The sequence below is a fragment of the Neophocaena asiaeorientalis genome, unplaced genomic scaffold (genome assembly GCF_003031525.2).
Source record: "Neophocaena asiaeorientalis asiaeorientalis breed wild unplaced genomic scaffold, Neophocaena_asiaeorientalis_V1.1 scaffold11, whole genome shotgun sequence".
Taxonomy (NCBI): Eukaryota; Metazoa; Chordata; class Mammalia; order Artiodactyla; family Phocoenidae; genus Neophocaena; species Neophocaena asiaeorientalis.
This window is the reverse complement of record NW_020173124.1, coordinates 7119208-7131515: the sequence shown is the minus strand read 5'-3', so window position 1 is coordinate 7131515 and position 12308 is coordinate 7119208. Positions and strand designations below refer to the sequence as shown.

At 37.7% G+C, this 12308-nt stretch overlaps 1 protein-coding gene across 2 annotated transcripts in view; it reads right to left on the bottom strand.

Annotated features, from left to right (window-relative positions):
- ACVR2A (activin A receptor type 2A) overlaps positions 1 to 11998 on the bottom strand; it is an 83245-nt gene extending 71247 nt beyond the window's left edge. The window contains exon 1 of one of the 2 annotated variants that reach the window (XM_024744086.1): positions 11377 to 11998. In XM_024744086.1, coding sequence (XP_024599854.1) covers positions 11377 to 11431 — 55 coding nt within the window. In that variant the 5' untranslated portion in view covers positions 11432 to 11998. The remainder of the gene's footprint in view (positions 1 to 11376) is intronic. The other variant, XM_024744087.1, reaches the window with a different exon arrangement.
- Positions 11999 to 12308: the final 310 nt, after the last annotated feature.

Genomic DNA, 12308 nt, shown 5'->3' with positions numbered 1-12308 from the left:
CGTATTATGGAAATAAGACTAGATATTAATTATAAAAATCCTGCCTAATCAGGGTTGCTAAATATATGTTGCTAGACTAAGAATTACAAATCTTGATGTAGGGCTATTCTTGGGCTACAGCGGTGAAAGATCTGTAGATAAAAGACCAAAACTACCCTTCACTGATTCAAAAAGAAAAAATATGTAACAATATTCTTCTCTGACCCTAAGCTTTTAATTTTATTTCATTCTTCAGTTTGAGTAGTTTATTCTTCATAAAAATGATTCTGACAGGGATAGTTAATTTAGAAAATAGTATCTGATAGTTTGTTAGGTCCTCTCAGCAGTTAAACCATACTAATTTAATTGCTTCTATTATTTCTACCCCTCTCAACTAACAGGCAATCTCTATTTACATTTTAACAAACAATTAAATTAGCAATTAATTTCCTAATTCAACACCCAAACCGGTATTATGTATCTCTAAAGAACTAAAGAACAGAATATTTTAAAAGGTTACCTGGAAAGATTTACTATGCAATACTTATAGAGAATAAAAGGATGGTCATTTAGAAAGGGATTTTATTCTTCTTCTGAATGCCTACTAATCAAATTGCTTTACTATTACCATGCTCATCTTGAATAATTAATATCTTGCAACTGCCCTTACTCATTTTTTAATCATTTCCTTTACGCTTTGACTTCTCATTTCTCCCCAAACCATTTTAAAATGTACTTACAGAAGTTAATTTCAACACTTAGCTTAAAAAAAAAAAAAAAATTAGCAAATTCTACTCACTAACCTTGTATGTATGAAACTCCACTACCAAGTAGCACAAAGTCTAGTGACCAGTTCTTCTTCTAGAACTACTTTAAGGTCATAATAAATAAAATGGCCTGTAATATTTACAGGGTGAAGCTACACTTCTTTACAGAAGAAGATGGCTAACCAAAGACGGGCAGTTAGGTTTACCTACTTCCAAAATGAAAGAAACTAAATGAAACCAAATGAAAAGAGGCAGCCACTATTATACTGCTAAATTCAGTAAAGTTTAACGTCTCTTCTGGCTTTATCTCTGTGTAATAATGCAGTTTTTCCCTAGTCAAAGATGATGCTGCTGAACTTCTGCCAATATAGTTGATTTCCCTGTGCCAAGCACCACCTCCCCCTCCCACTAACAGTAGAGGCTTGAAATCTTTCAGATAAAAATATTCAAGCTAACTACTTAACAGAGGCGATAGCCCTGAGTAAAAATAATAGCCTACAGTACTAACTATTTATCCTTTCAGCCTTTATTGTAAGACCCTGATAACCCGTAAAGATATCAAGTTCCTAAGAATTAAGATACAAAATATGCTGAGTTTTCTGTTTCTAAATCTTCAGCCATATCAACAATACCGTATATTACGTGTTAAAACAATAAAGAGGTAACATTATTTTTTAAAAAATAGGCATTTGAAAAGAAGTAAAGCCAAAGTTTCAAAGAGAAATAGGAATGGTTAGTAAGAATATAAATTAGCAGGTGCATGGAATCTAAAGATAGGCATTTGCCACAAAAATTCAATAACCTCTGGTCTGTGTTTTCTCTCTTTTTGAGGTTTTTTTTTTTTTTTTTTGAGACATTGTATTCAGTCCTCACATGCACAATAAGCTATCCATTTTTCTTAAGTAATAATAAGTAGGGGAAAAAATGGGGTAACTAGTAAAATAAGACTGGTAAGTGTAGGCAAGTTCTAAAATACAAAGCTAGAAAGGATCTTAGAGAGTCTCTCTAGCTTAGGATGACATAACAGTCTCCTAACTGGTCTCACCTCCTCACTCCTACACACCTCCAATATATTTTCCAGATAGCTGCCAGTGATCTTAACACATAACCCAGGTCAAGCTCCTCCTTAAAGCTCTTTGCTTTCCATTGCCCTTTGGATTTTATTCTCTTTCCCAGCTTAGATCAAAAGCCCTGCAGGATCTTGTCCCTATCTATCTCTCCAGTCCCATCCTTGCATTCATTTCTTCAGGCAGCCAGCCAAATATTTACTGAGCTTCTACTCTGTGCCAGAAACTGTGCCATGACCTGGGGGTACTGTGATGAATAAGTGAGAAACTCTCTCTCACAGTATTTACACTCTAGTAGTGGAAAGAACAGATGATAACTAGGTAGATAAATAAACTGAATAATTAGAGACTGTGAGAGGTGATGTGAGGCAAATAAAGAGTTACCCTCTCAGAACCCTGTCAGAGCACATATGACAATTTGTAATTATTTTATTCATTTGACTACTTACTTTATGACTGTAAGCTCTGTGAGGGCATTATCATGTCTGTCTTGTTCACTGCTACATCCCAACCACCTAGCAGTACCCCTAGCATGTAGTTCAATATTTATTTGTTAAATGAATGCATATTTATTTCATCCTCTTTAATTTAGTGATGAGTAAAGTCTTCATGGTTACCAAGGTCAAAGAAGAGTCAGTAGGAAAGCAGGAATTTAAATGAGAGACTCTTAAGTTTTAATCCAAAATATTATACCACATTCAAAATACTGACCTCAAAACTCCACTGATCATGTTTACGAAGCTTGTGGCTGGTAGCTGGTACTGGTACCCCAAAACTGACTTGAGAATCTTTCAAGATTTTACATGAAAAGTTTTAAAACACTTAAGGTTTAGGTGAAATTTCCTATGAGAAATACTTTAAATTCCAACAAATACATAAAGATGAAGGTTTAACGCCAATGTTTCCTTTTAACGCATGCTAGAACAATGAGACCTTAAAGAACTCTGTAAAAGAACTATGATAGCTGAATGTTCTAGATGTTTCCTGGCACCTATTTGGCAGCGTTATTGATATTTTCTTTGGCTGAATCATTTAGTCAGAATATTATTTCATATTAACTTATAAGTAATTTACGAGCAAATTTTTAAAGCCTCCCAAGAACTGAATCTGTATATTTAAATGTTTTACATATTACGTTTTTAAAGATAGGTTAAAAACTGACATGTATGTAAGATCTACTATGAACCAGCTACTGTGTTATGTGGCATATTATTTCATTTACTACATCTTGGTTTACAAATTTAAAAAATTAATCTCAGCACTTTAGAAATTTGCCAGCATCTGATAACTTGCCCATGCCTCTTCCTCTTGAAATAATGCCTTGGAACAAGCTTGATTTACAATATATCATAAAGATGTGAAGACCAACAGATTTTTCCCAGTAGAGGTCTCATTTCTATAAAATATAGTTAGTAATCATAAGTAGGAAAAAATCCTTTCTCAAAAGCTTTAGATAAGATAAGCTTATTACTATGATATGTAAAGACGATTCATTTTAAAAAGGCAAGCCCCCCCAACGTGAGTCCTCCTAATAATTATCTCATTGCTTTACATTTATTTTTCTTCAGCAACATTAGAGAATATAATGATTCCCAATATGATTACAGCTACTGATAGTCAGCCAAAGAAAAAAATACTTTTATCTAGTCCAAAAGAATGGTATTGAAAAGGTTTAGGATTCAGGTCTGAATCACATATACCAACTTCAGAAAAGTTTCTAAAACTACTTTTATAAAACAGTATAATTTACTGTGAAGAAAATGCCTCACATAGATTTCAAAGAATATAATCTGAATGACCAGTATGAGCAATCACTGCAATTACTGGAATCTGACCATTATTTAACAAAAACAACACATTGAGCTACTAGAGCTTAGAATTAACTCAACCTCACAATGGAGACATATACACCGTACAGTGTATGTGTGTTAAAGAATATTATATGCTCTCATGTTTTTTATGAACTCTTATTTTCCCAAATCTATGTTTATATTTTCATTCATGCTTATATTCTAAATTCATCTCTGTCTGTAGAATTTCTTTAGTTATGAAAGTGCTTCCTATTTTCTTCTGGCTTGTTATTTCTTTACCAATTTTATTTAGTAGTGCTACCATCCTACCTTAATCTCCAAGCTGTTTTTCTATTTTATAGTCCACATACTATAAGTATTTGGGACATCTATCAGGGTCTCCATCATCCACCCGCTTACCTCCTCTTGGTTTTAATTACTTTTCATCTGGATTTAACCCTCTCAACTGAGATTGTTCTACTTCAAGCAGTTATAAACATTTTTTCATCACAGAAATCTCTTCCTCAGATTTAGTCCAAAATTCCTCCATTTCAACTTGCCTTCCATCCACAGTCAAGTTTACTCACAAATGCTTTCTGTATTCCTCAGCCCATTTTGTTCCTAATCCCTCATATTAAGATGAATATACTTAACCTCCTGCCAAGACATTTTTTTTTTTCCTATTATTGGGACCTATCTCCTCCAACAAGCCTTTCCTAAATGAAAAAATCTGAACTGTTCAAATTACAATCTAACTTTGTTTTAGCACCTCTGTGTGTCCGTAAGTCATCCAGCTAGTCCAGGAGAGATACTAGCTCAGTCAGGGTAGGTCCACGTTCTCCCTTGGGACCAGCTTTCCGTATACTCTGCACCTAGGCACAAGTTCTCCTTTGCAGATTAAATAAGGAGCATATTTTTCACTGCGCATATTTTTTATTGCACATATTTACATAGACAGCTTCCTTCCCTACTCAGAGGAGTGGGTCGAAAGAATAAAGCCAGTATTTTTTAGGAGTTTAGAACCCATTAGTGGGTCACTGAATTAATTAATGGGTCATAATCAAAAATTTGTTAATGAAATAGAATAAAAAAACAAACAAAAGTGTCCTACACACAGTAAGTTCATGAAACTTCTATTTCTGATAAATACACATACACATTTATGTATATGGGAACTGAGTCAAGACAACGAGTATTTCTTATTGTGGGTTATGGTCAAAAAAGCTGAAAGCCACTGAATTTGAAGCACTCTACGATGTCTTCTAAATCTATACAATTCAAATTATATTAAAAGATTTAGTCTAAGGAACCGAGAAACGGCATTAAAAAAGGGGGCAGAACTTAAGGATACTCAAAAAACCACCAGCAAAATCACTTTTTCTTAATAAAATGTCACTATTAAACTATATCCTTAGAACTATAGAATCATAAAGCTTTTAGAGTAGGAAAAAAGTTCAGAGATCATCTAATCCAAGTTTATCGCTTTAGTACACAAAAGAAACTCAGGCCCAGAAATGAAAAAATGTCACTTCATTTATTCAGTAAGCATTTGCTAAGCACGTATTGTGTACCAGGTTTTAGGAGTGGGTTTGTGGATAAAGAGAAGATGTCTTCAAAGAGCTCAGAGTCTATACTGTATATATGCAAGTAAATATTTACATTAATTACTGAAATCAAGGTCATTTATAAAGAACAGAAATCAACTAACTCAATGTGGGCTGAGTGGCAGAGAACTGTTGTTTTTAAAGAGGTGGTACTTCTCAGTCTTAAACACAAGGAGTTAGCCAGGTAAAGGAGAAAGAAATAACATGTACAAAAGTACCATACTAATATACAATAAAGGAGGACACATTCAGGAAACTGAAGGTTGAGTTTGTATATCTGGAATATAGGACTCATGCTGAGGAGGAGCCACAGCAGAATACCTAGAATTTATCTGACATTTAATCTTCAAACCACTATGTGAGGTAGGCACTATTAATATCCCCATTTTGTAGATGACAAAACTGAAGCACAAAAGGTGAAGTGATCTGCCTAAGGTTAAGTTGTGAAGCGAGGATGTAAAAGCAAGAAAGTCTAACTCCAGAGCCTATACTCTTATCCTCTATACCAAGAGGTTAGAGAAAACAGGCAGGATCTAAATGAAAAAGGACCTTGTATGCCCTTCTAAGACTTCAGATTTTATGTTAAAGGTGACTCACAGTCCATGAAAGGTTTTAAGCAGGAGTGACATATTCAGACTTATTTTTTAATGAGGTCAGTCTGGCAGGTATGTGGTTGGATTGGAAGAGGAATTAGGGGCAGGGAACTTAGCTAGTCATAGCTAGAAAGATACTACAATAATTCAGGTAAGAGAAATAATAGATGAGCTGTACAGCGGCAGTGTTGGCACCAGAACCCAAGTCTACTGACGACCACAACCGCTTAAGAACCTCCCATTTTTCCCTTTAAGTCACCATACTAATAGTTTAAGAAATCCAACCTCAGAAACAACAGCACATTCCCTTTAGGCCCCTTTATTAAACAAAGCGTAACCACTAGATATGTTGCTAACAGACTAACAGAACAGTTGGAGAATGACGGAAAGTCAATTCCTATCTGCAGTTTTCTCACCTTCTTGACTTCTCCCTCTCCTTCCTCTATATACTATTCCTGGAACTTTCATGTTCAATAGTCAATTTGAAATCAATGTTCTGTCTAGACATGACTATTATAACCAACCTAACAATTAAATACACCACAGAGGAAGTCTAATGTGGTCCCAGCTGTGGCGATAGATATACTCTATGGTCTGGTCAAATTTTGGCTTAAACAGAGGTGATGAATGAATAATAATAAGAGATAGACTTTTTAAAAGCAGCAAGAGTTAAAGAAAAACAGAATATTAAAAAGGAATATGAATCAGAGCAATGTAAAGTTCAAGCCATTTGTTTCCAAGAGAGTAACACCAGTCCCAAGTGTGTGTGGTATTCCAGAAACCAACAAATGAAGGAACAGTAGAAAAGACTATCTGGTCAATTCTCAAGCATTCTAAATTCAATCCCTTTAGATTTAAACCAAGGGTGAGCCCTCCTGAGCCACCCTTGAGACTAAGGAACAAGTGGGTTCCACAAACAAGCAGCCTACAGTATAGGGAGGAAAGTACAGAAGGGACAGAGAAGATAAAGAAGAGAGGAAAGTAGAAAGGGAATCACAATGAAAGGGAATGGAAGAAATGATGAGTTACAGAATATGGAATAAAACTAAGGCGTGCTAGTGACCTCAATATCAAATGTTGCCAACCTTAGCTAACTTACTGAGGGGCACCATGATAGTGGTAACATTAGAGAGCATGAAAAGACACATTTAAATCACAGATTTATGAGACACCAACGATGAGAAATAAGAATAATGACAAAACTAAAAAAGCAACAAAATAGTTTTAGAATCTAAAGAGACAATTTAAAGATTATTAAAATCTCATTTGGTTTAGTTATGCTTTTACTTCTCATGAAACAATGAGTCTGATGGACACAAAAGGTGAAAATGTCAGTTAGTACCAGAGATATGTCTGGGGAGATGCGTTACAAAGAAAGTATGAGACTTACTTGTATACTTTTCTGTGGGAGCAATTTCAGAATTTTTCCTTTCTATTGGTTAGTGCTACTTATTTTAAGTATTTCACTGTAATTCTTATCCTGGCTGGCTGAGTAACTTCCTTAAAACCAGAGTTCAAAACAAGGTAAACACTTTTTAATTATGGTCAAATTTTAACCCCAAAAAGGACAAGGGTCTGCAATAGATCACAGAATATTACTTAGCAGTATAGCCTAAATGAGTCTAATGGTAACCAAAACCCAGATAATGATTCTCAAAAAAATTATGTAATTAAGAAATTACTTTAAAAGTTTCTTAAAATTAAAGTTTGCTAGATAAAGGAAATACTCTTTAAAAAAAAAACCTCAAGGTGTAAATTCAGTTTTTCCATTCAGGTAAAATATAATAGTGAAAATATTTCTTCCATACGAAATCACACACCTGCTGCCACCACATCACTCACAGTAATTTCAATAAGGATAAAAGGAAATATTCTTAAAGATGATTATTATTGCAAAGAAACTACTGAATCAAAACAAATATAATTAAACTTGATACCTTGACCAATCATTTATCATATCCATGAATATGCAGTCTTCATAAGTACTCCATTATAACAAGTGACTGGAGAAAGTTTATTCAAAACAGTCAGCAAAATATTTTTATTAAAGCATAATAGGATGAAATAATGTATATACCTATAGCCTATTTTTCTAATCATTCTAATTTTACAAGCTAATGAAAACTCTCAATACAAGGTCAGCTGGAGATCAATACCATGTACCTGTAAAATTTAGATGATTAACTGTGAGGGGGAGCAGAGACCTTTTACTAACACACTAATGCTTTTTAAAATTAAGAGTTTAGAATAGGGCTTCTCAACCTGAACACTATTGACATTCTGAGCCAGATAATTCTTTGTTGTGGAAGGCTGTCCTGTGCATTATAGGATGATTAGCCAGCATCCCATCCTCTATCCACTAGATACCAGTAGCACACCCTCCCCTCCTCCCACGCAATTGTGACAACCGAATACATCTGTAAATGGCCCCTGGGGGAGAGCTGCAGGGCTGGGGAGCAAAAGTCACCCAAGTTTGAGAACTACTGTCTTATCATAAACAGAAAAAAATGAATTGAGGGAGAGGGTGTTGTTTTGTTTTTCTTCTGGTCTTAACGTTCCAAGATATTATATTTGAATTTGATCACGGATTATATTTGAGAGATTCTGCCTTTGAAAACAAAGCATGTAATATCTATCACTTCTTAGTCAAAGTGCAGAAGAGTCCCAGAAGATTCACTGTACTGCCAATGACCCCTCAACCACACATACACACACATCCGTGCACACATACACACACAGTACTGCCTAGCTGAACTGAAGAAAATGCACAAAATTACTGTATTTGCATTTCTTATTTCATCAAATATATGGACCAGACTGTTCCAGTTCCCACAGAAACCAAGAGAATTCTCAACTTATCCAATGCAACTCAAATACCACAATAGCTGCATCACTCCAGATATGATAAACCTAAGTCCTAGAGCAAATATTAAACTCATCCTCACATTTTAACAAATTTGGAGGATGATACAAACTAACCATAATGCTTTAAAAACAAAACAACTAAGAAGTAGATTGGTGTTTTGAAACAGAACCTGAGGAAGGATAAGAGTAATGAAAAAATTCAAAATCAAAGGGAATGTGAAGGCATTTCAGCATGGGGGAAAAACTCAAAAATGTTTCCCCCAGAATGAGAGGAGTGAATTATACACTTAGCCATATCCCAGAGGAATAGTCTACATAACCAGTCTCCAGTATACATACCATGGGATGGAAAATGAAAAATCAAAGTCCACAAAATACTAAAAAAAAACAGTAAACATCCATCCTAAACATCTGAAATAAAACTGCTCTTTACTACTGTTCTTCACCTGATTTTTAAAACAATCAAATACCCATAAACAAAAAAAATTACAACTTCAGACATTTTTTAATTCTCATAAAAATAGCCATTCTCATGCTTCCAGCAGGTCAGATTACATATTACATAGAAAAATCAATTCGGAAAAAAAAACATAAAAAATTATTTTTTAGAGTGCGTTTGATGCATAACAAAAGGCCTTCAAAAAAATCAGATACTTTAATAAAAATCTTCATGTATAAATATGGATGAAAGTCTTTAAGATTTATTTCAATTATCTTCAACAGAATTATATTTTAGTTCAACTAGGATTGTTTATTTTTTAAAAAAACTATGCAACGATACTTAGTTTAATGTAAGTGCAATATCTATGTGCTCTCCAGCAACAAAATTACTTTATTTCAAAATTTTAGCTATTAACCTCCTGACTCAGTGAAAATAATCCTAAAGAAACTAATGCTCAATTCTTTTTATTCCCAAGCCAAGCAGAGGAAGCTGTAAGATTTGTAGCGACAGCCTTCTTTTCCAGAAGTAATACCTTGAGACTGCTCAAGAATAGCCTCCTTCACCAATTAGTGTGATTCAGGTGGGTCTGGGAGGGAATAATGTCCACAATTCCTTGGTCAGTGGCCATGATGCCCCTCCTCCTCAAGGGCAGAAGATCAGAAAAAGGGATGAGAACAAGAGGAGTTCACCAACCAGAACATATAGGGCCAGAGGAGGAAGAGTACTACAGGAAAAATTAAAACTACATGGTTAAGTTATGTCACAAAAGCAAGAGGTTTAATGTTATCCAGTATTCATTCATTTCAGAGACACCATTGTTTATCTTCCTCCCCAAACCGTGCACAAAAAGAACTGTCAGCCTGCCTTAAGCATGTTCTTTCTTCCATTTAAACAGACATGATTCTGTTGGTTAATCTCTGGCAATGATCGCCATTTCACAACACATTCAGCCCACCCGGAACTGATCAATACCACTACAGACATAAGACTAGACTTTATCCATTTATTAACCACAAGGAAATGTACCATTCAGCAAAATTCTATACATTACAAAAGATTCTATTAAAAAGGGGGGCAGGGAGGATGGGTGGACACGGACACACACACACACACAAATACACACACCACAGAGGTACACAAAGAAAAGACTACCACCCTCTAATTTCCCTGTGGCAAACGAGATAAAGACATGGCCACAAACCTGTCAATTCGTTGTCCCCCTATAATTCTATCTCACAACCTAGTAACTGAATTTTATGATAAATAGATCCACTGCCACTTTAAAATTGTTTCTTCTATCAAACTAACTCTCCTCTTAGGTACATTTGCACACCTCTGAGCTAGATGCTGTATTCATTTACAGAATTTCAAATACAAAAGACTAGTTTTCCAACCACTGGTTGCAACCACAGAACGTTCTCACAAAATCAAAATTTCAAATATAAATGGGCCAGATTATTCTTCCAACCCTGGAAGACTACAGTGTATTTGACAGTGTGAACAATTTCAAATGGGCTCTTCTAAACCGAAAACAATGCTTCAATACAACGCGTTTAAAATAAGTATTCCGTAGGTAAGCAAAATCTCTGCCAGAAAAGAGCACATAAATGGTGGTTGAAAGCCAGCACATTACCAACACACAGCGGCATACCTCTTCTGCACTGGGTTATTGCTAATACTCCAACAACAACAACTACAACTATTTTTAACACTGCTGGACACTGAAGTTGAAGAAAACGTGAGGGGAGACCCAGATGAAATTGCTGATATAATGCATTGTTTCTCACGGTCAAAATTAAGTAGCAGCTGACTTGATCTCTGTTGTGATAGTCACTGAAGCACTAATTAAAAGACGTTAAAACACAAACAACAACAACAAAAAAAAAACACCCTTATTTTGGAGGATGCCACACTAAAGGACATTTTGGAATACGCCTTTCGGGTCTCAAACCTTTGCATAAATTGTCACTTGTGGTATTTGCGGCTTAATTGCAACCCAACCAGCGCTGTCATCCAGTGTTACGGCCACAAACCATGACTTTCTCACTTCCACAACAACAGAGCAGTCACTCTTACCAACCTAACTCAAAACGAGTAAAATTCATGGAGATTTCCATATCATAATCAGCCCTGGGGGGCTGCCGCCGAGGGGCTCGGGATGGGGGGAAACCTCCCCAGGCTCCGCTGAAGCTCGTCGACCCGACAACAACCGCAGCCGCCAGCAGCGGCAGCGGCAGCAGCCCCGCCGCGCCGCGCTCCATGCACCTACCTGAAGAACAAGAGATAAGAAAGACGGCAAACGCCAACTTTGCAGCAGCTCCCATTTTCCCGAGGCGCCGGGGAAGCCGTAGGAAGTTCTCGCTAGATATCCAGTTCCCTGGGTCTTCCTCGGAAACAAACCTCCTGGTGTAAAATCAACCGTCATAAAACATATTCGGAAGCCCCGACCAAAAAAGCGTTCACGGGGTCAAAAAAAGAGGGAAAAAAATGAAAAATAAAAACAGCGAGCACAACAATTAAAAAAAAAATGCACCACGGGGGAAAAACCGCCACACACAAGCACAACACACAAAACCAAACAACGAAAAGCCAACAACAACAAAAGCGGGTTTAAATCACTGTCAAAATCACTGTCAGCTCCGCTCGCCTCTCGGGTCTCTCGGAACAAAACGCCAGGCTGAGGCGACGAAGAGGCGGCGGCTGCGGCGTCCGCTGCCGCCCGGACAGTCCGGGAACCGAGCTGGGTCCGACGTCCGGACCGACCTTCAGCCCGGACACCCAAAGTCCCCCGGACCACTGGCGGTTGAGCTCGCGGCGGTGGCAGCCGAGGCGGCGGCGGCGCGGGGAAGGAGAGGCGAGCGGCGGCGGCAGTGCAGGCGGCGGCCAAGTTCTGGTCCAGGCTCTGGCTCCGGCTCCGGGCTCCGGGCTCGGCCGCGTTTTCGGTTCCCTGGCCTCCGCCGGCCCCGCCCCCTAAACTTCCGGTTCCGGCCCGAAGCTGGAAGCCAGGCACCGCGGAGGAACGCTCCGCAGCGGCGGCGGCTGCGGCGGTGGCAGCGGCGGCCGGGCGCAGCGCGCGTGCCGGGCCGGGAGCGCGAGGAGATTGTCGGGGAAGCAAGGCGGGAGCGGGGGAGGGGTGAGAGAGCGAGGGCGGGGCCGGCAGGAGGGCGAGGAGGCGGGGCGGGCGGAGGCTCGATACCGCGA